The sequence below is a fragment of the Gasterosteus aculeatus genome, chromosome 8 (genome assembly GCF_964276395.1).
Source record: "Gasterosteus aculeatus chromosome 8, fGasAcu3.hap1.1, whole genome shotgun sequence".
NCBI classification, from domain to species: Eukaryota; Metazoa; Chordata; class Actinopteri; order Perciformes; family Gasterosteidae; genus Gasterosteus; species Gasterosteus aculeatus.
Genome location: NC_135695.1, coordinates 12,842,216 through 12,865,934, shown reverse-complemented (window position 1 = coordinate 12,865,934; position 23,719 = coordinate 12,842,216). Strand labels below are relative to the sequence as shown.

Here is a 23,719-nt window from a genome sequence, read left to right as displayed (position 1 = left end):
CTGGCGGCAGACAGTACGAAGCTACTAAATTGACAAGACACTTAGCAACCAAGCACCCTGATCATGTGAACATAATCAGATTAAAAAGAAAAAGCATAATCCTGCTAAAACAAAATTGAAAAGTGAGGTAAATCCACAAAATTGTATAAATACAAACATAGTTTGCAGTTTAAATCGGGTAGTTTTGTAACAGCTAGAACAGGAAACCGATAACCAAACCCCTCGCAGACTGAACAGCGAAACCGCAGTTGTCAGCTTTTCCTGTAATGTCACGCAAGTCAACATCTGTGCTGGACTGAATTTGCTTTGCTCGGTACAACTGGATGTCCCTGAATGTATCAGATCATCAGTCCCCAGTAACGTTCCCAGCAGTGAGGCAAAAGCATGCTGTATCTAGAATTTGAAGGAATAAAATCCAGGTGGCAGTTTTCTTTATCCTTGTTCGAGCAAACACATTTGTAGCATTGTCACTTGATGAATAGCACAATGTAAACCCTGATGTTTGAATACAATTATTCAGAAAGGGGAAGTGTTCAGTTCTCATTTTCGAACAAGCAGGATGAAAATGGCCTGACCGAGATGACGAGAAACTTGTTGGTGTTGCATGTGCTTACGTTAATCAGGAAATCCTATTTAACTTCCTGTCACACGCACCCACACACAGATGAACGCAGAATTCAAAGAAGAAAGTCCCGTTTCACACAATGAAATGATCGACATGAGGACGCTTGCTGTTCAAAAGTAAAAGGTAAAAGTTTTAATTACATATATTATCAAGACCCACAATACCCTGTGGAGAATGAGCCTTTTCAACGGCTACCTGTTGTTACACAAATAGTTTTTCCATAGTTCATGTTAATGTAGACTTTGTTTGTGCTAGTGATTTGCTGAATGAAAGTAGTTACATTTGTATTGTTATCAAACTAAAGTTTTTTAAAGCCAACTATGAAAAGAGGAAAGAGTATTAAATAGTTCCGTGTCTTCCTTATTCATTATTATATGGTTCAGTGTCTTCCTGATTGTGCTACCAACGAACACTGCTGTTGTACCATAATAGGACACCCCCCCCCCCGAAAATCTAAATCATGACATTTCAAAACATAAGATTAAGCATAAGATTCTACCATGAACATTATAATACATCCGATAAAAAACTTTCGTTATACTAACCAAAAAAAAGATTAACCATGCACTTAATACAACAACAGCTGTGTGAATTTATATCACTTCAACAAACCTGTTGTGGCTAAATGATGATTAAACAAATCACTCCATATGTAATGCTATAATGCTACAGCATTACTCTCAAATGAGCCTTTGGGTCAGGTCTAACTCTCTGTTTTCTGGGGAGAAGGCAGACACTCGTCGTGTCTCATTTTGTGTGCAGAGTAGCGACCCACCGTGCTGGGTTGGTCGAGGGTTGTGAGTGAAACCAGTAAATGAACAGTGTTTAGAGAATGTGCGAGTCGTCGTAACAATGGGAGGTCGTCGAGCATGCAGGGATAACTGGGTACTCAGAATGGTACGCTGCAGTAGACTGAGAGAATAATCGTGGAGACACAAAGGCACACTCTCACTCACGGACACACACAAACACACACACACACACGGACGGATTGCAGAATTGGCAAAAAAGAGATCAAAACTTCAAAATTGAATTCTGAAAAACAGTGAAAAGCTGTAAACGCGTAGAGTTTCTTTAGGATGATTAGTTGTGATGTCTTTTAGGTTGCAGATGGGGATGTATGATACATATAAGTCCACAGTCACTCACTTGCTGCTGTTTCATTTACATTTTCCTCTTTGATTTCCGTTTGATAGCAGTATTACTTCTCGTGGGCTGAGATGATTCAACTTCAACAAACTACTAAATGAAGATGCATGTTTTTTCATTAACTTCCTAAATATTATTCACTTAAACTTTTATTATTTTGGAGGTTTATGTATTTATTTCAACAATCTCTCACAAGTTCTGTTGGTGTTACCACAGCCAGTTTTTTGCCGATCAGTTAGCTGTCTGATGATAGACCCACAGTAATAAGGAAACTCTGTTTTGGTCGTCAGAAGTAACAATGGACCTCAGGGAGGAGGAATCAGCCCCTCTGGTGATCAGAGATTGGGGTGGCAGCCAGAGGTCAAGGTCTACCAATGGTCCCAATTTACAAGTGCATCTGTACTTCCTACCATCCACAAAGAATGAAACAACAATACACATTTCATCGGGACAAATCTCTGCCGAAAATGTCTGCATTCAAGCATGCAAAAAATGTGGTAAGACTTTACTCACAAAACATGGGTGTGACCCGTGCAAGAAATGATTGCAAAGGATGCCATTATATCATCGACTGGTTTATGAAAATGGTTGGAATCTCTTTCACCAGGAATCTTACCAGTATACCAAAGTGTTTTTGGTTTGGCGTCCACCGATCTGTCCTTTTGGTATCCTCCGTCGCACATGTTCAACACAGAAGAAGACGTACAAGTTCACTTTAGAGTCAGGTAGGTGAGAAGTAGCTGCAGCATCATGCTCATTGACTTACAAACAGTGAAACAGTTTAAAGGTATGACAAGTAAGTCAATGACAAATAACAAAAAAATCATTACTGTAAATATGAGTTAGAAAGTGTGTTTGTATAGCAGACTATTTATATTGCGCCTACCTATTGATATTGACTTCCTATGGTATATACCTGTATGGTCTATCGGGAGCAACGTAACGTTATTCTGTACAATGAACTCATTTTTGGTGAACAGGTTTTTCTTTGGAAACTGGTTTGGACAAGGACCAGGAACATCGTACCGCTACAGTTTGACCAGAGACAGAATCAGTCCCGTGTTTGACTGCAGTGTCATTGATTATCTCTTTTCCCAGGTTAAGTATAAAACATTTCAAAACCTTTTATTTATTGACTCTTTGAGATACTGTATAATTCCATGGTATTTTCTTTCATCTCTCTCTCTCCCTCCCTATATACAGTATATATATATATATATATATATATATATATACGTATATGTATAATTTTTGTATACCACCAACATTCTTGAAGTATAATGTACATTTAATTTACATCTAATTTACATTTATCCCAAAGTTTCTGATTGTTTTGGATGACAACAGTATATGATAGAAATGGTTGAATGTGTTGCACTGTATATTAAAGACTAGGTCATCATTGATTTCCTTTTGGTCCATAGTTGCGGAGCGACTTTATTGCCTGTGAGGCTGGAGTGTGTCCGCCTTTGAGTGCTCAAGAGGAATGCCTTGGCCTTGCAGTGTTGGACTTGTGGAGAATGGCTAAAGAGCGTCATCAGAGTGTGAAGGAGCTCTGCATGACTGTCAGGTATTTATAATTCAAAAAAATGTTTTGTTTTGACACAACCAAGCTTTAAAATATAACGTTTACAACAACGAAGAACTTTTTCTCATTTGGAAATGGAACCATCGCATATTTCTTATTAATTATGTGTTACATTGCTTGTACATTGCAATCATTACAACATGATGATTCTCTCCATCTTCTAGCTACAAATCATGCCTTCCCATGTCACATCGTGAAGACATCCAGAGACGAAACCGCCTGGACCGGTATCGAATCCGAAATACCCTCAAGCGTTTCTTGAAGAAGCTTGGCAGCTGCTCGATAGACGAGTGCAGCTTGAAGCTGAAGTACCTGATCGAACTGGCCGGCATCGTGCCCTCTCTGGGAAGTGAAACCTTCCAGGTGAATCCATCTCCCTCCCAATCCCAGTCAACTTTCTCACTCGTAAAGGTAACTTGGGAAAGGGGAATCGAAACCAGTGGAAGTCTTCATCCTGATGAGGAACTGGTAAGAACAAATTAAAGTATATATTATATATAAATATTTAGGCAGTTTGGCCTTGTTTACACTCGCCATGGTGATGTTGACAAAGAAGTCTGCATTTGTGTACATATCTTGTAGCAAATTTAATGTTTGATTGTGCAACTGTGCCACGCGAGTATAAATAAAGTCTAAACCAAATTATTTTCTCCTGGAATCTGTTGCACCTGCAGCAAACTAGAAAATATGCTTTAATTTGGCAAACCGCTGTTTTTTATCTTTTTGTTTTCATTGTCAGCATTCTACTATTTTGTGATATAATGTCTGTCTGCAAAATGTAACCCAACCCTCTCCAATGGTATTACAAAATAAATGTTTTGGTTTTTCTGCAGTGGCACACCTTCTCTGATTTCAAAGAAATCATCGACATTGGAATAAAGCGGGTTTGCCATGAGCAAGTTCCCCAAGACAGCAGAGTGGTGACAATAACTCGTAAAGATGACAGATGCTTGGTAACGGACATTTTTTGCATTCAACACTTCCCCAATTATTATGATGTATTATTTTCTGCTGATTTTATTTGCCACAAAAGTTAAGAGCACTGACATTGATTTATTCTTTATTTCTCCGACAGGAAGCAAACTTCCAGAGTCTCAAAGAGGCACTTTCATTTGTGTCTCTTGTTGATGGCTACTTCAGACTGAGCACAGACTCAAATCACTACTTCTGTCAAAACATCGCTCCTCCAAGTGTTCTGGAGGGGATCAAAAACCATTGTCACGGTCCAATCACGTGAGTTCTTATAATACATTTTGAATCAAATACCACCATCTGCATGCAGTTTGAGATATTTCTCTTATATCTTGTTTTATCAGGTCAGAGTTTGCAGTCAGCAAGTTGAAAAAGTCAGGGTTTAAAGGTGGTACGTTTCTACTGAGGCAAAGTCCCAGGAACTACGACAACTTCTTCCTCACTGTTTGTGTCCAGGTAATTGTTCTTGTTAAAGGAACATTATAGGCAAAGAAAAGACTTATTTAGAATTTATTAAGAGGCAAATAAGCAGTTGTCTGTGCTTATATTAGTAGTTTTGAACTGATGACAAAAAAAATGCTCATTAACTATTCAGCAACAAAAAGCTTTGCATAATAACAATTAAATTAACAACAACTTGTGATTACAAGTGCTGTTTCTGGAAGACGACAGTCTGTTTGTTTAATAAAAACATTATCTATATGCAAACGTGTCACTGAAATTGTGATGTGAATAGAAATAAACTTCAGCACACTCAAATGGCTTTTCAAGTGATTATCATGTTGCCCTTCCCCCACTCACATTTTAGATTAACCACCCGTGCAGTTATCACAACCTAGTGCGGTAGGTTTGACGAAACATTTAATTTCTGCAGACTCCACTTGGACTTGACTATAAAGACTGTCTCGTTATAAAGAATGAGCACTACAGTCTTCCGGGAGTCCAGAAATCATTTTCCAGCTTGAAGGAGCTCACCGGCTATTACCAACAAAACAAGCTTCTCCTGGCTGACGTGCCTGTCAAGTTGCTCCGCTGCTGTCCACCCCAACACAAAGGTGTGTTCCTCAAGATGTGATGAAATAACCAAATATACACAAACCACATGCTCTTTGTTTTTTTCAGCTTTAAAAGAATAAGATTGTGTCAAAGTCTAAACAAACCAAAACTAAATACAACAATAATATTGAAATAAATTGAACACATCCATTTTTTGCTCCCCTAGCTATAACTGAGATATGTGCCTTCAGATTTCTGACCATCAGACGCTAGATAACAATGTTTTCTGCCAATCCAACAGAGCTCACTAATTTGATCATCATTCGCAACAGAAGCTCTGTAGAAGCTCAAGGGTCTCCAACACCTCAAGGGAAGAAATTCAGTCACATTGAGTTTCACATGATCAAATACAAAGACCTGGATTTGGTGAGTTTGTATTTATGACTCAAACTAAAACAAAGTACCACTGTTATAAATATCACCACTAGGTTTAATTAATTGTTCTCAACAGAACTTTTGACAATTGCGTTTTTTTAGTTTTTTTTACCGCAGTATTTCCATGCTTGATGCTGTTTCTGAATGTGTTTCTTCTTTTAGGGCGAAAGCCTTGGACAGGGATCGTTCACCCGAAATTTCAAAGGGTATAAAACCGACATCCGCGACGGGGAGAAATATGTGACGCCTGTTTTCCTAAAAGAACTTGACGTGATTCATAAACACCGCTGGGAAGTGGGTTTCTTCAGATTAAAATACATCATTACAAAAAATGTAATTCAATTACACATAGACAAAACAAACTCATCTTGAAATAGTTTTTTTTTTTTGCTCTCCCAGTCCTTCTTTGAAGCTGCCAGCGTGATGAGTCAAATTTCCCACAGTCACCTCCTACTTGTCTATGGTGTGAGTGTGCATGGAGTCCAAAGTAAGTTAAAACCAACATAAAGGGTTGGTCAACATTTTCTATAGTTGATTTGCTGTTTTGCTGTACGCTTTAAAAAGCTATTGTTATTTATGTTTTCTAGAAATGTTAGTGAATAATGTAAAATAGGTCCGAGGTTAAAGGGAAATCGGATTGTATTTCGTTAACTTTGGTCCAGTTAGAGAACATTTGCAGGCCTTGCTCCTCTATCCGCACCCTGTGTCTAACCCTGTTTGCAGTTTGCAGTTCAGCTGTAGAAACAAATCTCACTGTGCCTTACAGACATCATGGTGCAAGAGTTTGTCGAGTACGGCGCCCTTGACCTCTACTTGAAGAGAAGGAGATCTTTGTCAATGAGTTGGAAACTTGACGTAGCCAAACAGCTGGCGTCCGCCCTCCTTTTTCTGGTACGATGGACTCTCGGATTTAGGCTAATCACAATGCACTTATATGTAAGTGAGTCTATATCAACATGAACGGCTTCCTTGCAGGAGGAAAAGAACATTGTTCATGGAAATATTTGTGCCAAAAACCTGCTGCTGGCCAGAGAAGAAGACCCATCGCAGGGCATTTCTCCTTTCATCAAGTTGAGCGACCCTGGGATTAGCGTCGCCATGCTGGGCAAGGAGGGTAAAACAAGGACGATTTAACAATCCCCCTATAACCATGTCTGAACATAATCATGTTCATTTCTACTAAGAAAACTGTGTGCAAGATTAAGAAGAGAAAAGAGATGCCTGATTTTGCACATGGAAATTCAGTAACCTTCAAATCAGAAATACGACTTGTCTTTATGTTGCAATAATGTTTATGAATGTCCATGCGTGCGTTGGTGTTTAGTAACCCTGGACAGAATCCCCTGGGTGGCCCCTGAGCTGCTGGACAGCCCGGAAAACCTGACTTTGGGTTGTGATAAGTGGAGCTTTGGTGCCACAGTGTGGGAAATCTTCAACAATGGGAACACTCCGCTGCTAGGATGGGAATTAGAAAAGGTACTCCCACTTCTTTCCTGACTAGTGACTAGTAGTAGTTCAGACAAATAAAAATGTGCATGAGTGGGCAAGTTCTCAGTAGCGAACATGTAGATTGCACTGTAAGCTTTTGGGCGAACAGGCAAGTGAATGATGTGAGCTACTGATGTGTTTTCTGCAGAAGGAGCAGTTTTATAAGAGTTTTCAGCAGCTGCCCCCCTCTCAGTGGACCGAGCTGGCTGATCTTGTAAGTCAGTGTATGGACTACCAGGCAGTCTTCAGACCCTCCTGTCGTTGCATCATCCGACAACTCAACAGTCTCATCACTTCAGGTAATCATGCAAATAATAAAATGAAAATTGAAAGTTTTTTAGGGAATGTGGCTCTTCAAGTACATAGAAAAACCAACTGTTGTTGATGTGTTTTACTTTTTTCATGGCAGACTATGTAATACTTCATGCCACTGAGCCCATCGCAAAGAGCTCTGTGCGGAGAACCTCAATCCCTGCTCAACCTGAGCAGACAGTGTTTGAGGAGAGACACCTTCGATTCATCTCCTCTCTGGGTAAAGTAAGTCAGCAGCACTACAAGAAGACCATAATATTCACACTCACGACCCCTTTTGGGTCTATCAGTGCACTTACATGATGCTGGGCTTGGTCATTGTCTGTATTTATATAATATACATGGCCCATTATATATTCTAAAATATTTACTCATGCCTCAATTTATATTGAGAGTATTTTGGAGTTGCTATCTCGTTGGACAGCAAGCTCTATCTTACCTTCAAAATGTATCACTGACACGCAATGCACTTCAGTCAATTAGCTGTAGCCTGTAAAGTTGTCCTGCGGAAGACATGTTCGTCTCCACAGCTCCCCGAAGCCCCAATCGCACTGCTACACAGTCCAAGTGTGAAGTTCGATGTCAGCGCAAACTAAGTCACTCGAAACCTTTTTCAGGGAAACTTTGGCAGTGTTGAACTTTGCCGTTATGATCCGCTGGGCGATAACACGGGTGAGCTGGTTGCTGTGAAAAAGTTGCAGCCCAACGAGAAGTCGACCCTGGAGGACTTCAAGAAGGAGGTCAAGATTCTCAGCATTTTTGAGTGCGACTACATTGTCAAATATAAGGGAATCTGCTACAGCACAGGTAATAAAAACACTGCACACTATGTATTAGAATAGTCAACTAAAAATTAAAAAAAACTGGTTAGCCGGTTTAGATTCGAATACCAATTTTAATTTTGACATCTTCTGTTTGGAAAGAAGAGCCTAACATTGGACAATCTCTGTCCACACAGAATCACTTAATTGTACACTTTTCTTACAACATATTAACACATAAGTAGCAGATGTGTGCTTGAGTTTAGACTGGAAACCCCCTAAAAAACAGGTGAATAGTATTTGCTATCCTTCAACTTGTGTTTTTTTTACTTGAAAAGACATACAATTTAATAAACGGCCAGTAAGTTATCAATGGTTATTGATATGACTACTCCACTTATAAAAGCAGTTCAATTAGAAATGCTTTTAGAAATTAGCCACTCAAGCCACACATGTATGAATATTGTGAATTCCTATAATTCCTATAAATAAAAATACCAATCCTTTTCAATAAACTTGGTGCCATTAGATACGTTTGTCAGAATCATGGTTTTACTGTTTACTGCCTTCTCACAGGCCGCCTCAGTATGAGTCTGGTGATGGAGTACCTGCCTCATGGCAACCTTATTGGCTACTTGAATACTTACCAACATATCAACACCAGGCGGATGCTGCTTTTCGCGTCACAGATCTGCAAGGTAAGAGTCAGATATCAGCTTGACCCCTGAAAATGGTCGTCACAAAATGTAGAAGTAAGATACATTTTAATTGATTCTGATTAATAATCCTCTGAAATCTATCATGTTTTACATTGATTATTCAAGTATTGTGACAGCTACAGTAGCAGTTAATTCAATGAGAAAGTGTGTGCAAACCTTTCACTGGTACTGTGTACAAACTGATGTTGCTATTGCTGGAAAATATGCATGTCTCAATCAGCAAAGCAGGTGTTATTCGGAGAGAAGAGAACATAAAATTGCTTTGCTAATGACTTAAAAGGAATCAGAACAACCGTTCGTGCTTTCCACTCATAACAACCCGTTTTGCCGGATCATCACCGATTATCATCGATTTTGGGGTTTATTTAGGTGAAAAAACGAGCCAGAACCAACTTCCAACAGGAGAATCCTGCACTCTTCACAAACAAATATTGTAATGCTTGGATCTGTATTGTGCTAAATACACATAGTGTTATAGTGTAAAATACACTAGGGAGGTGCAGGTGATTGGACACAGGTGAAAACAATCATGACACGACAGACAATAACAGGTGATGACAGGACAAGGCAGGAAGTGAAGTTACTCAGGGAGACAAGAGGCACAAAACTACAAAATAAAACAGGACGTGAACCCAAACCGTGACATTTTATGTGTGTTATATTGATTTATTTATTCACCAGTAACATATAAACATATTTTTTAACATTAGCAACATTCACAAGGGGTTACTCTTTATGCTGAGAGATCATGTCCAGATAGACAAAGTAGTTGCAGAGTTACACTTAATATAATGGCTATACCATTTTTGTAGCAGAGGCCAAAGACAGCTTGAGTGGAAAATGGCAAAAATAAAGAGTTCAAAGCTGAATGATGAGATATTATCTTGAAAATCCATTAATCAACTTAATTTATATTAACAAATGCGTAAGAAAGGAACAATATTCATTTGATTTTGTTCTGTTTTGAATCTACACAGGGGATGGAGTACCTGCAGAGCCTCCGTTATGTGCACCGAGACCTCGCAGCCAGAAATATCCTCGTGGCCAGCGAGTCTCTAGTGAAAATTGCTGACTTTGGGCTGACCAAAGTTATTCCTTTTGACAAGGATTACTATCGGGTCATGCAACCTGGAGAGAGCCCAATTTTTTGGTGGGGTTCCTCATTTTTGAAAACAAATATTATCTAATGCAAAGTGCTAAAGCGGTGTTCCTGCAGATTTGGGGGTGATAGACGAGTGTGCTGTTTGTTGAATCAGAGTCGGTAACATCTGGCTCGGTGAAGTCTTTTACACTAAACCCAGCTATTCGACTGCTGATATGCAAGTTGTCAGTGCTTGGAGGTCGACCTGACCATACTCTGATCATCTAATGCAGGTACGCTCCAGAGTCCATAAACGAATCCAGATTTTCCCACAAGTCAGATGTCTGGAGTTTTGGAGTTGTTCTTCACGAGCTTTTCAGCTACTGCAACACAAATTACAATCCAAAAAGGGTAGGAGGTTTAACGTTGATACATCGATGCATGGACAATGTTTCAATATTTTAAAATTATTATGAATTGTTTAATCAAAGTGTAACATCATTGTGTTTTTTTCATGTTCTCTCAATGTGACTGTTTTAGCTGTGTATGCAGGAGATTGGACATAATGTGCACAATCCATCAGTTTCAATGCATTTGGAAAATATTCTGAAGAGCAACTGGAGGTTGCCGGCTCCTTCAAACTGCCCTCCCGAGGTACGTTGCCCCTGTCACTTTCCAGCATTCACATACCCCTATACAAATATACTGTACACTTATGATAATTTCCTCGTAAATCAACATTGTTGAATTGAACTACATACAAAACAAATACCTTTGCTCCATTGATTATTGCATATTTTGTTATTATGACATCAGGTGTACGGTTTGATGAAGCAGTGCTGGGCGTACAACTTTGAGGAGCGACCATGTTTCTCTAGCTTGGGGAAACAAATCGAAACTATCATGCAGGAAGAGAGGGACAACCTCAAAGGCTGAGAGAGAAGCAGAAGTTGCACATCCCAGTTGGATATGATAGAAATTGACCGACTGTAAAGATTGAATTGAATTTGATTCACAAAGGTCTGGACATTATTAAGTTATGTTATCATTCACATACTGACTTGTTAGTGATCAACCTATAGGCCACTTCCTAAAAAAAACACAGAGGTAAGGCGCACACTCTATAGGAAAATATTCACGTAAGAACATGTTACTTAATTCTAATGAAACTTAGAAACATATTTTGTTAAAATTACTAGCAGTTAATGTTAATCTCTACCTGGTTAATCTGTTCTCACTAGCAACTTCTCAGATACAGACTTTGATATTGATTCTGCCCAATTTTAACCAACTACAACATAAACCAACTTAGGTCAGGCTAGTCTTAAACTCAAAAAAATAAACCATCGAAGAATATAATGTATACAGTGCGAGTGGGGAACCGCAGGGTTGGCGGTTCAAACCCTGGCTGTCACATGTCCCATGTCAAAGTGTCCCATAGCAAGGCACCTAACCCCTGGGTGCCTTTACAGAAGCCCACTGTGTGGGATGAGTTAAATGCAGAGAATAATTTCCTGTATGTATGAAATAATTCTTCTTCTTCTCCTTTTTACCCCCTAATTTCAACTTTATGTAGGCTAAAGACATCATTATTCACTTGTTTTGGTCAAAACATTTTGATGAATAAATAAATGAATAGCCACGGATTTGTGTGGTTTCCTTTTTCTCATCCATCTTTAATCTATGGAGGTAATGTTTCCATGTTTGGTAAGGGCACAGTGTAAAACAAAAGAGCAAATCATTTTTCATTTTTGTTTTCTTTCAGTGCATCATCTGTCACGGCGTGATTCACGTCCTGTCTTATTTTGTAGTTTTCTGCCACTCGTGTCCCCGGGTAACTTCACTTCCTGCCTTGTCCTGTCATCCCCTGTGATTGTCTGATCGTTTCCACCTGTGTCCAATCACCTGCACCTCCCTAGTGTATTTAAGCCGTGTGTCTCCTGTGTCACTTGTCGCGTCATTGTCTATTGTCCCGGATGTTCCATGTCGCTTGTCCTGGATGGTTCTTGGTTCATGCCTGTATTTTTGCCCCTTGGCCAACCCCTAACCTAAGTCTTTTTTTGCTTTAAACGTCTGCATTTGAGTCCTGCCTTCCACCCACCCTGACATCATCAATTGTCATCAATCATCATCAATCATCAAGACAACAATGTATGAAAACAAAGAGCAGATTTCTCTTTTGTTTAGATTTTTCGAATTTACCCAACAGTGCATCAGCAATTTTGAGGACAACAATGTATGAAAACATACAAACCTCGTGACTCCCAGGAAAAAAAAAACAGGGTACAATGTGTCCACCTTCTTACACGGTGTTAAAAAGAGCAGATTTGTCTTTTGTTCCAATTTTTTGAGTTTACCTAACAGTACATCAGCAATTTTGAAGACAACCATGTGTGAAAACATACAAACCTCGTGGCCCCCAGGAGAAAAAAAACTGGGTACAATGTGTCCACCTTCTCTCGCAGTTTTCAAAAGAGCAGGTCCTTTTTTTTTTAAAAAGCTTACAGCACCTGGCGTTCCCAGGCTGTCTCCCATCCAAGTACTGACCAGGCCAGACACCCTGCTTAGCTTCCAACATAAGACAAGATCGGGCGTGTTTTTTTTTTTTTTCTCTTTTATTGTTTTTTTACAAAAGGTAAAATGAAATCATACAAACTGTTTAAATTTACACAGTATTAGAACTCACATCACGGCAACACATACACCTAAATCAAACAGACAGAGAAGCAAAACCAAACAACACAACAAGGCAATACACATGTACAAAATCAAAATTCCCACAACTCTGAAGAATCTCCGTGGTGGAGAGGCAAGACTGCTAACCGCAGTCTATCCGTACCTCACCATCTCCCCGGGTCCTTATTAGGGTGCTACCTGCAATACACCAACTCTCAAAGTCATCCTTTTCTAATGATCCGTGCATCACGTTGACGTCCCTCTGCAAACCACTCTTGAACATACTCCAGACGTCGGCCCTCCTCTTCTCATAATGGGCCAGATCTCGCATTTTCGCAGCATGTAGTTTAAGAAACTCACCCCTTTCATTCTCCCTCCAACCCCAAACAGCCACAATTCCTTCCACTCCATTCTCTCAACATGTCTTTCTTTCCAGCACCTGTTGATTATACCCTTCAATCTCTCGAAATACACCTGCAACTCCGCACATTCAGCAAACTCATGCATGCATGTTTCTACTTCCACTCCGCATACATCGCATTCTTTCTTCACATTCACATCAAATTTACTCATAATTAAGTGGTTGAAGACCCTGTTGTGTCAAAATTCTCACATTCACTGCTGTTCCATTTCACTCTCAAGTTCGTCCATATTCTTTTCACCTCCATGTCCTTCATCACTCTCGACCATACTTTCTCAGCTGCTAATGTATTGACAACTACCACCTTCCCTTTCAATCCTAGCCCTCTTTGCTTCCAAAACCCTAATGTTTTCCTAATATTGTTCACTATCCCTTCATATTGCATATCTCTCCCTTCCTTGTCCTTAATCCTTAGATTAACTCCCAGTACTCTGAAGTAATCTTGCTTCTCTTTTAACCCTATCGCCACCCTTCCTATGCTCCCCTCTCCTATGTACATGATCTCTGACTCTACATGATCTCTATGTTCACTTTAGCCCCTGATGCTCTCCCATAAAGCTCTAAACTATCTAGTACCCCCACTATGCTCTCCCTGTCCTTCACTGTGACTGTTGTGTCGTCCGCATATAGATATATAGACTCTCTTTCCCTCCTGGTAGTTCTATTCCCCTGATTTTTTTATTCTGCCTTAAAAGTTGTGCTAGTGGCTCAGCTCGCTGTACCGAGCTCATCAGATGTTTCCTAAAATTAAACATTGTTCACGAGTCCCAAAGCTAGAGTCAGAGTCGAGTCTTTCGAGGACGAGTCTCAAGTCAAGTCTGAAGTCACTGTGTGTGCGACTTAAGTCGCACTCGAGTCCCCATCTCTGGTCTCATCTCAGGTCCCTTTTCATTTGCCATGCGATCAATCCGTAACTCTCCTCACAGGGAGCGAAGTCCCCCAAACAGCAGGGCTGTCGGGGGATTCAGTCCCGCAGTGAAAACACTCTAACTGTCAGCACTGTCCGACACAAACTGGGGTGATCTAACTGATTCGACTTTTTGCCGCTAGCTCTCAATACTCACAGCTGACTTGCGTGGGGCGTGTTCAGGGTGGTATGGCCGTAAGCAAAGACACGTTGCTCTAACGCCACGCTGTGCTCCTCTGCCCACCTATCCGGAGTGCGCCTCCATTTTTCCCACAACACACACGCACATATTGAAAAATCCACTGTGTGAAAACGTAAAAATCCTTGTGGCTCACGTGACGGCCTCTGGGTGGTTTATTCAGGCCGCTCTGTGGGAGGGAGACCTCTCTGGTAGTAACATCTTTGTTTTTAGTTGATTGCAAATTTGGGGCACCTGGGAGTGGTGAGCCAAGGTTGATCAAGCCCACCTGATCGGAATACATGGCTGGCTCTTCACTGCAATGCATACCCTGCTTGTTTGATTTAAGTTATGCTGTCTCGTTCCCTCGTTTGTCATGGCCCTTGAGCCAGGTTGTGGCAAAGTGGGGGCTCGTCCGGTCTTGGTGTTTGGGTAATTTGATATGAGCTTGTTACTGTGTTTGGGTTGTTGGGAGCGTGGCAGCACGTCGGACTAGTAAGAAGAATTTGTCTTACTTTGGTTATGGTTCGTTTGTTTGTTAGGGTATTGCTGTTATATGTTGGTTTGCTGGGTTGAACAGGGTAAGTGAGGGCTTGTTTTCTGGCACTTGTATTTACTTGGTGGGGTATTGTATGCCAATTGTTGTTGTGACTGCAGCAAACCGGTGATCCGGGTGGCTGGTGTGGATCCTTGTGTGCGTACTATTGATTTGTAGTGGGTGGAGCTTTCTCTTGTAGGCTGTAGCGACCAGTCCACTTTTGGGCTTGTTGAGCATATACTTGGTAGTGCTGTGGCCAACGTGGGTGAAGCTTTTAGCTTGGGAGCATGTCCGTGGTTCTCGGAGGGTCGCTAGTGTGCTAGTTGCTCTCCCTGGCCAGCGGTCTTTAGTGCACCCACCAGTACCCACCACAAGTAGCTGCATGAAGACTAGGGTTGAGTTAACTAGCTGGGTTGATCTAGGTAGCGGGGAAGCTCCATACCGGATAAGGGTTAGTCCTCTTAAATGCGCATAGGGAAGTGCACCGTCTTGCTGGATCTGTTGCTGTAGTTTCGTCTTGCCAGTTGTAGTTTGTTGTAATGGCAGAGTTTGAAGCGTTTATTGCGGCTCCGTCGGGACGTTGTACTAAGGAGCAGTTGCTGAAGATTGCGGAACACTTCTCGGTAGTGGTAGTCGACAGATGCCTTAAGGAGAACATTAGGGTAGTTTTGAAGGCTGAGTTGAGGGAGAAAGGTGTGTTGGCTGGGGACATGGATGATGATTCACCCGTCTCCACAGGTGCGTTTGTCCAGACTCCGGGCCTATCATTTGATCAACAGAAGGAGCTGTTGTTGCTTCGACTTGAGCATGACAGAACTGCAAATGAAAAAGCAGATTGAGGTGGAGAGGATTCAACAAGAAATAGAGCAGGCGAAATTGGATCAGGAAGGGCACCAGTTGTCTATAGCAAATGAAGGTGAGCGGTCCAGTGGAGCTCATAGCGGGCAGTTGTCTGGAGTTGTGCGTTCCTTTGATATTAATAATTGAAGGCTACTGCCACCGTTTACTAAGAAGGATCCTGATACTTTTTTCAGTTTGAGCGTGTTGCTAAGGTTAGGGGTTGGCCTGATAAGGATTGTGCCTTGATGCTTCAATGTGTGCTGACGGGACGGGCGCAGGAAGCTTATTAATCGTTGAGTGCAGAGGACAGCTCAGGCTATGTGACTGTCAAGTCTGCAGTGTTAAAAGCAAAAAAGAGGCGCTGGCACTTGTTTGGTCTTTGCAGCATTTTGATGTGTACGTTGGAGGTAGGCCCCTTGTTGTGTACACAGATCATAATCCACTGACGTTTTTGCAATCCCTTAAATGTCCTAATCAGAGACTCAGGCGGTGGTCATTGTTTTTGCAAGCCTACGCGCTGGAGATTAGACATATTAAAGGGGTGGAAAACGTAATAGCTGATGCGTTGTCACGTGCCCCTCTACTTTAAATTGAGAGTGCCCTCTTTGTTGTACCCTGTTTATTTTTATGTGCCTGTCTCAATTTTCTTCCCAGGTACCAGGGTTTACGGAAGGTGAGCAGTCGTCCCAGCAGTGTCGAGGTCAACTGTTCATTTCTGCTTGGTGTATGTCTTCTGCCATGTATGGTATTTTGGTAATTTAAGTGAAGTTTCTTTTTTTTGGATTCTATTTATTTTATTAGCTGGATGTGGTTGTTGGTTTTGCCGGTGGCTCCTTTCGGCCGCCGACTTATGGGGGAGGGTGTGACGGCCTCTGGGTGGTTCATTCAGGCCACTCTGTGGGAATGATACCTCTCTGGTAGCTTTGATTTCTGATTTCAGGTTCTCCCACCACCCACCGACGTCCTCCTCATACATGCTATCCTTGTTTCTCACATTGATCCACTCTCACTTTCTTTTTATACTGTGCATATTTCACCATTCAGACACCACCAGCCCTCCTTTCAATTGGTTGAGTTAAACTAAACTCCAGCACCATGTGATCGCTTAGTGCAGTGACTTTGTACGCTGTCCCCCACAATCATGCAGTTGTCATCGCACATCTCTCCTGCCCTCTCAAAAAAAACCTTTCTCTCCGTGGTTTAGTGCATAAAAGTTTATTAACTTATACTTTCCCCCATTGTGTTCAAATGAAATCCCAATCATTCTCCCTTCCCCATCATCCACGCACTTCCTAACATTCTCAATCACTCCCCTCTTTACTAAGATTGCCACCCCCCTTGATTTATCTCCCCCATTATTCACATACATCTCTCCCATCCATCTTCTTCCCGTCAAACCTCTCACACACATATCGTCCCAGTGAGTCTCTTGTAGGCATATAACGTCAGCGTCGCACACCAGCAGGGCTTGCTGCCTCCTGTCTCGATCTCTGAGCCCGTTGCTGTTAAATGAAGACAATCTGAGCACCATCAACAGTTTTATCAAGAGTGTCCACACTATCATTTAGCTGCTTTCTTTTCCATTCGTCCCAATCTTTTGCTTTGTCTCTTGATTTGGGGCCTTTTCCTCACCTCACCCACCTCTCCATGACCTCTCCCTCACTCGAAGTCACATCAGTGAACTCCCACTCCATCCCGCTCTGTCCCTCCCCAGCATCCCCACTCGTTCCCAGTCCTCCCTTCCCTTCCATCTTTACCTCACTTTCTCCCTCGTCAGTCCGTTCCTCCGCTCGTCTCACTCCCCTCCATAGAGAGTCTCCGTTTTCTTCTCTCCGTCCGTCGGTGTCTCAGTTACTGTCTCTCCATCTCCGTCCTGCTCCTCCCCGCTCCTCTGCGTCCTGCTCCCCTTCCCCCTGCATCCTCTTCTCTCCTGCTCCTTCCGCTCCTGCTGTCGGATCCGCGTCTCCACCTCCACTCGGTCTTCGCAACCGGTCGCCTCCTTACTCCGAAGCCCCTCTCCCGGCTGCTCCTTCTCCTGCTGCCGCTCCTCCTCTTGCTTCTCCGCGCACTCTCTGGCGTAGTGTCCTTGCTGGCCGCACTTGAAACACGTGAAGTCCGGACAGTCTCTGACTATGTGTCCCGGCTGGATGCAAAGTCGGCAGACTTTTATCTGCCTGTCGTGTATGACTCTGAAATGTTCGGCTCCTCCCGCCGTCTCAAACTTGGCCGAATACGGGAGCGATTTGACAGTCTCCGTGAACCTCACTTTCATGTACCTGGTCCCGCCACCCGTCTCCTTATGCTCGATACCAGAGTCACTCCCCAGTCCAGTAGTTTCCTTGTTATTATTTAATCGCCAATGTATATCGGCAGATTAATGAACGACACCACTATCTCATCTTTGTTTATTTCACTTGCCGTAACAGTGTTCTGTATCCTCAATCCGTCCATCAGCTTTGCCTTCCCTTCTTCGCTTCGCATCGTTAGCTCGTAGCTCTTCGGGTTCTTATACCTGCATCCAATCACCTCACCGCACTCCTCCTTCACTTTCCGAAGCAGCTCCATCATCGTTTTGTCGTTCCCTTCAATCTCCACACTCAGCGTTAACTTTTTTTCATAGCTCATTTTTTTGTTTTGTTTGGTGCGTCTCATCTCCGGTCCCTTTTCATTTGCCATGTGATCAATCCGTAACTTCCCTCACAGGGAGCGAATCCCCCAAACAGCAGGGCTGTCGGGGGGTTCAGTTCCGCAGTAAAAATACTTTAACTGTCAGCACTGTCCGACACAAACTGGGGTGATCTAACTGATTTGACTTTGCCGCTAGCTCTCAATACTCACAGCTGACTCGCGTGGGGCGTGTTCAGGGTGGTATGGCCGTAAGCAAAGACACGGCCTGCCAAAAGGCTACTTGTAGTTGCTCTAACGCCACGCTGTGCTCCTCTGCCCGCCTCAAACGCCACGCTCCTCTGCCCGCCTCAAACGCCACGCTCCTCTGCCCGCCTCAAACGCCACGCTCCTCTGCCCGCCTATCCGGAGTGCGCCTCCATTTTTCCCACAACACACACGCACATATTGAAAAAAACACTGTGTGAAAAGGTAAAAATCCTTGTGGCTCACGTGACGGCCTCTGTCTGGTTCATTCAGGCCACTCTGTGGGAGTGATACCTCTCTGGTAGTAACATCTTTGTTTTTAGTTGATTGCAAACTTGGGGCACCTGGGAGTGGTGAGCCAAGGGTGATCAAGCCCACCTGATCGGAATACGCGGCTGGCTCTTCGCCGCAATGCATACCCTGCTTGTATGATTTAAGTTAACTGTTACAAAATAGATGGTGAGTTAATTCCTTTGTAGAATAAATCCCTTTTTTGAGCCGTTATGCTGTCTCCTTCCCTCAATTGTCATGGTCACGAGAGAGAAAAAAAAGACATGGAAGCAATAGCTCCACCTTCTATCACAGGCTTTCAGTGTAAATCAGAAGAGCAGAATTCCCTTTTGTTTTGATTTTTCGAATTTACCCAACAGTGCATCAGCAATTTTGAGGACAACAATGTACGAAAACATACAAACCTCGTGACTCCCAGGAGAAAAAGAAAACCTGGGTGCAACGTGTCCACCTTCTTACGCGGTGTTCAAAAGAGCAGGTCCTCTGTCCTTTTTTTTTTAAAAGCTTACAGCACCTGGTATTCCCAGGCGGTCTCCCATCCAAGTACTGACCAGGCCCGACCCTGCTTAGCTTCCGAGATCAGACGAGATCGGGCGTGTTCAGGGTGGTATGGCCGTAAGCAAAGACAGGGCCTGCCAAAAGGCTACTTGTAGTTGCTCTAACGCCACGCTGTGCTCCTCTGCCCGCCTCAAACGCCACACTCCTCTGCCCGCCTCAAACGCCACGCTCCTCTGCCCGCCTCAAACGCCACGCTCCTCTGCCCGCCTCAAACGCCACGCTCCTCTGCCCGCCTATCCGGAGTGCGCCTCCATTTTTCCCACAACACACACGCACATATTGAAAAAAACACTGTGTGAAAAGGTAAAAATCCTTGTGGCTCACGTGACGGCCTCTGTCTGGTTCATTCAGGCCACTCTGTGGGAGTGATACCTCTCTGGTAGTAACATCTTTGTTTTTAGTTGATTGCAAACTTGGGGCACCTGGGAGTGGTGAGCCAAGGGTGATCAAGCCCACCTGATCGGAATACGCGGCTGGCTCTTCGCCGCAATGCATACCCTGCTTGTATGATTTAAGTTAACTGTTACAAAATAGATGGTGAGTTAATTCCTTTGTAAAATAAATCCCTTTTTTGAGCCGTTATGCTGTCTCCTTCCCTCAATTGTCATGGTCACGAGAGAGAAAAAAAAGACATGGAAGCAATAGCTCCACCTTCTATCACAGGCTTTCAGTGTAAATCAGAAGAGCAGAATTCCCTTTTTGTTTTGATTTTTCGAATTTACCCAACAGTGCATCAGCAATTTTGAGGACAACAATGTACGAAAACATACAAACCTCGTGACTCCCAGGAGAAAAAGAAAACCTGGGTGCAACGTGTCCACCTTCTTACGCGGTGTTCAAAAGAGCAGGTCCTCTGTCCTTTTTTTTTTAAAAGCTTACAGCACCTGGTATTCCCAGGCGGTCTCCCATCCAAGTACTGACCAGGCCCGACCCTGCTTAGCTTCCGAGATCAGACGAGATCGGGCGTGTTCAGGGTGGTATGGCCGTAAGCAAAGACAGGGCCTGCCAAAAGGCTACTTGTAGTTGCTCTAACGCCACGCTGTGCTCCTCTGCCCGCCTCAAACGCCACGCTCCTCTGCCCGCCTCAAACGCCACGCTCCTCTGCCCGCCTCAAACGCCACGCTCCTCTGCCCGCCTCAAACGCCACGCTCCTCTGCCCGCCTCAAACGCCACGCTCCTCTGCCCGCCTCAAACGCCACGCTCCTCTGCCCGCCTCAAACGCCACGCTCCTCTGCCCGCCTATCCGGAGTGCGCCTCCATTTTTCCCACAACACACACGCACATATTGAAAAAAACACTGTGTGAAAAGGTAAAAATCCTTGTGGCTCACGTGACGGCCTCTGTCTGGTTCATTCAGGCCACTCTGTGGGAGTGATACCTCTCTGGTAGTAACATCTTTGTTTTTAGTTGATTGCAAACTTGGGGCACCTGGGAGTGGTGAGCCAAGGGTGATCAAGCCCACCTGATCGGAATACGCGGCTGGCTCTTCGCCGCAATGCATACCCTGCTTGTATGATTTAAGTTAACTGTTACAAAATAGATGGTGAGTTAATTCCTTTGTAGAATAAATCCCTTTTTTGAGCCGTTATGCTGTCTCCTTCCCTCAATTGTCATGGTCACGAGAGAGAAAAAAAAGACATGGAAGCAATAGCTCCACCTTCTATCACAGGCTTTCAGTGTAAATCAGAAGAGCAGAATTCCCTTTTTGTTTTGATTTTTCGAATTTACCCAACAGTGCATCAGCAATTTTGAGGACAACAATGTACGAAAACATACAAACCTCGTGATCCCATGGGGGAAAAAGAAAAACCTGGGTGCAACGTGTCCACCTTCTTACGCGGTGTTCAAAAGAGCAGGTCCTCTGTCCTTTTTTTTTTTAAAAGCTTACAGCACCTGGTATTCCCAGGCGGTCTCCCATCCAAGTACTGACCAGGCCCGACCCTGCTTAGCTTCCGAGATCAGACGAGATCGGGCGTGTTCAGGGTGGTATGGCCGTAAGCAAAGACAGGGCCTGCCAAAAGGCTACTTGTAGTTGCTCTAACGCCACGCTGTGCTCCTCTGCCCGCCTCAAACGCCACGCTCCTCTGCCCGCCTCAAACGCCACGCTCCTCTGCCCGCCTCAAACGCCACGCTCCTCTGCCCGCCTCAAACGCCACGCTCCTCTGCCCGCCTCAAACGCCACGCTCCTCTGCCCGCCTATCCGGAGTGCGCCTCCATTTTTCCCACAACACACACGCACATATTGAAAAAAACACTGTGTGAAAAGGTAAAAATCCTTGTGGCTCACGTGACGGCCTCTGTCTGGTTCATTCAGGCCACTCTGTGGGAGTGATACCTCTCTGGTAGTAACATCTTTGTTTTTAGTTGATTGCAAACTTGGGGCACCTGGGAGTGGTGAGCCAAGGGTGATCAAGCCCACCTGATCGGAATACGCGGCTGGTTCTTCGCCGCAATGCATACCCTGCTTGTATGATTTAAGTTAACTGTTACAAAATAGATGGTGAGTTAATTCCTTTGTAGAATAAATCCCTTTTTTGAGCCGTTATGCTGTCTCCTTCCCTCAATTGTCATGGTCACGAGAGAGAAAAAAAAGACATGGAAGCAATAGCTCCACCTTCTATCACAGGCTTTCAGTGTAAATCAGAAGAGCAGAATTCCCTTTTGTTTTGATTTTTCGAATTTACCCAACAGTGCATCAGCAATTTTGAGGACAACAATGTACGAAAACATACAAACCTCGTGACTCCCAGGAGAAAAAGAAAACCTGGGTGCAACGTGTCCACCTTCTTACGCGGTGTTCAAAAGAGCAGGTCCTCTGTCCTTTTTTTTTTAAAAGCTTACAGCACCTGGTATTCCCAGGCGGTCTCCCATCCAAGTACTGACCAGGCCCGACCCTGCTTAGCTTCCGAGATCAGACGAGATCGGGCGTGTTCAGGGTGGTATGGCCGTAAGCAAAGACAGGGCCTGCCAAAAGGCTACTTGTAGTTGCTCTAACGCCACGCTGTGCTCCTCTGCCCGCCTCAAACGCCACGCTCCTCTGCCCGCCTCAAACGCCACGCTCCTCTGCCCGCCTCAAACGCCACGCTCCTCTGCCCGCCTATCCGGAGTGCGCCTCCATTTTTCCCACAACACACACGCACATATTGAAAAAAACACTGTGTGAAAAGGTAAAAATCCTTGTGGCTCACGTGACGGCCTCTGTCTGGTTCATTCAGGCCACTCTGTGGGAGTGATACCTCTCTGGTAGTAACATCTTTGTTTTTAGTTGATTGCAAACTTGGGGCACCTGGGAGTGGTGAGCCAAGGGTGATCAAGCCCACCTGATCGGAATACGCGGCTGGCTCTTCGCCGCAATGCATACCCTGCTTGTATGATTTAAGTTATCTGTTACAAAATAGATGGTGAGTTAATTCCTTTGTAAAATAAATCCCTTTTTTGAGCCGTTATGCTGTCTCCTTCCCTCAATTGTCATGGTCACGAGAGAGAAAAAAAAGACATGGAAGCAATAGCTCCACCTTCTATCACAGGCTTTCAGTGTAAATCAGAAGAGCAGAATTCCCTTTTTGTTTTGATTTTTCGAATTTACCCAACAGTGCATCAGCAATTTTGAGGACAACAATGTACGAAAACATACAAACCTCGTGACTCCCAGGAGAAAAAGAAAACCTGGGTGCAACGTGTCCACCTTCTTACGCGGTGTTCAAAAGAGCAGGTCCTCTGTCCTTTTTTTTTTAAAAGCTTACAGCACCTGGTATTCCCAGGCGGTCTCCCATCCAAGTACTGACCAGGCCCGACCCTGCTTAGCTTCCGAGATCAGACGAGATCGGGCGTGTTCAGGGTGGTATGGCCGTAAGCAAAGACAGGGCCTGCCAAAAGGCTACTTGTAGTTGCTCTAACGCCACGCTGTGCTCCTCTGCCCGCCTCAAACGCCACGCTCCTCTGCCCGCCTCAAACGCCACGCTCCTCTGCCCGCCTCAAACGCCACGCTCCTCTGCCCGCCTATCCGGAGTGCGCCTCCATTTTTCCCACAACACACACGCACATATTGAAAAAAACACTGTGTGAAAAGGTAAAAATCCTTGTGGCTCACGTGACGGCCTCTGTCTGGTTCATTCAGGCCACTCTGTGGGAGTGATACCTCTCTGGTAGTAACATCTTTGTTTTTAGTTGATTGCAAACTTGGGGCACCTGGGAGTGGTGAGCCAAGGGTGATCAAGCCCACCTGATCGGAATACGCGGCTGGCTCTTCGCCGCAATGCATACCCTGCTTGTATGATTTAAGTTAACTGTTACAAAATAGATGGTGAGTTAAT

General features: G+C 43.7%; 1 protein-coding gene and 5 non-coding genes across 6 annotated transcripts; 1 reads left to right on the top strand and 5 right to left on the bottom strand.

Moving 5' to 3' along the window:
• The first annotated feature begins 522 nt into the window (after window positions 1–522).
• jak3 (Janus kinase 3 (a protein tyrosine kinase, leukocyte)) lies at window positions 523–11,772 on the top strand. The gene is made up of 24 exons (XM_040184629.2): window positions 523–748; window positions 2,065–2,271; window positions 2,382–2,499; window positions 2,755–2,872; window positions 3,199–3,344; window positions 3,527–3,830; window positions 4,196–4,315; window positions 4,438–4,595; window positions 4,679–4,790; window positions 5,209–5,389; window positions 5,632–5,756; window positions 5,928–6,059; window positions 6,165–6,252; window positions 6,532–6,656; window positions 6,741–6,879; window positions 7,090–7,241; window positions 7,402–7,552; window positions 7,663–7,790; window positions 8,183–8,372; window positions 8,903–9,024; window positions 10,023–10,195; window positions 10,420–10,537; window positions 10,667–10,780; window positions 10,943–11,772. Exons 2-24 carry the CDS (start codon window positions 2,073–2,075, stop codon window positions 11,060–11,062), a joined length of 3,333 nt encoding a protein of 1,110 aa, XP_040040563.2. The 5' UTR covers window positions 523–748; window positions 2,065–2,072; the 3' UTR covers window positions 11,063–11,772.
• Window positions 11,773–19,350: 7,578 nt separating this feature from the next.
• Window positions 19,351–19,469, bottom strand: LOC144411524 (5S ribosomal RNA). Its single transcript, XR_013468710.1, has one exon. It is a non-coding gene; the product is annotated as a 5S ribosomal RNA (ribosomal RNA).
• Window positions 19,470–20,278: 809 nt separating this feature from the next.
• Window positions 20,279–20,397, bottom strand: LOC144411523 (5S ribosomal RNA). The gene has a single exon (XR_013468709.1). It is a non-coding gene; the product is annotated as a 5S ribosomal RNA (ribosomal RNA).
• Window positions 20,398–21,287: 890 nt separating this feature from the next.
• On the bottom strand, window positions 21,288–21,406 carry LOC144411522 (5S ribosomal RNA). Its single transcript, XR_013468708.1, has one exon. It is a non-coding gene; the product is annotated as a 5S ribosomal RNA (ribosomal RNA).
• Window positions 21,407–22,240: 834 nt separating this feature from the next.
• Window positions 22,241–22,359, bottom strand: LOC144411521 (5S ribosomal RNA). Its single transcript, XR_013468707.1, has one exon. It is a non-coding gene; the product is annotated as a 5S ribosomal RNA (ribosomal RNA).
• A 783-nt stretch (window positions 22,360–23,142) lies between these two features.
• LOC144411520 (5S ribosomal RNA) lies at window positions 23,143–23,261 on the bottom strand. The gene has a single exon (XR_013468706.1). It is a non-coding gene; the product is annotated as a 5S ribosomal RNA (ribosomal RNA).
• Between the last annotated feature and the right edge of the window lie 458 nt (window positions 23,262–23,719).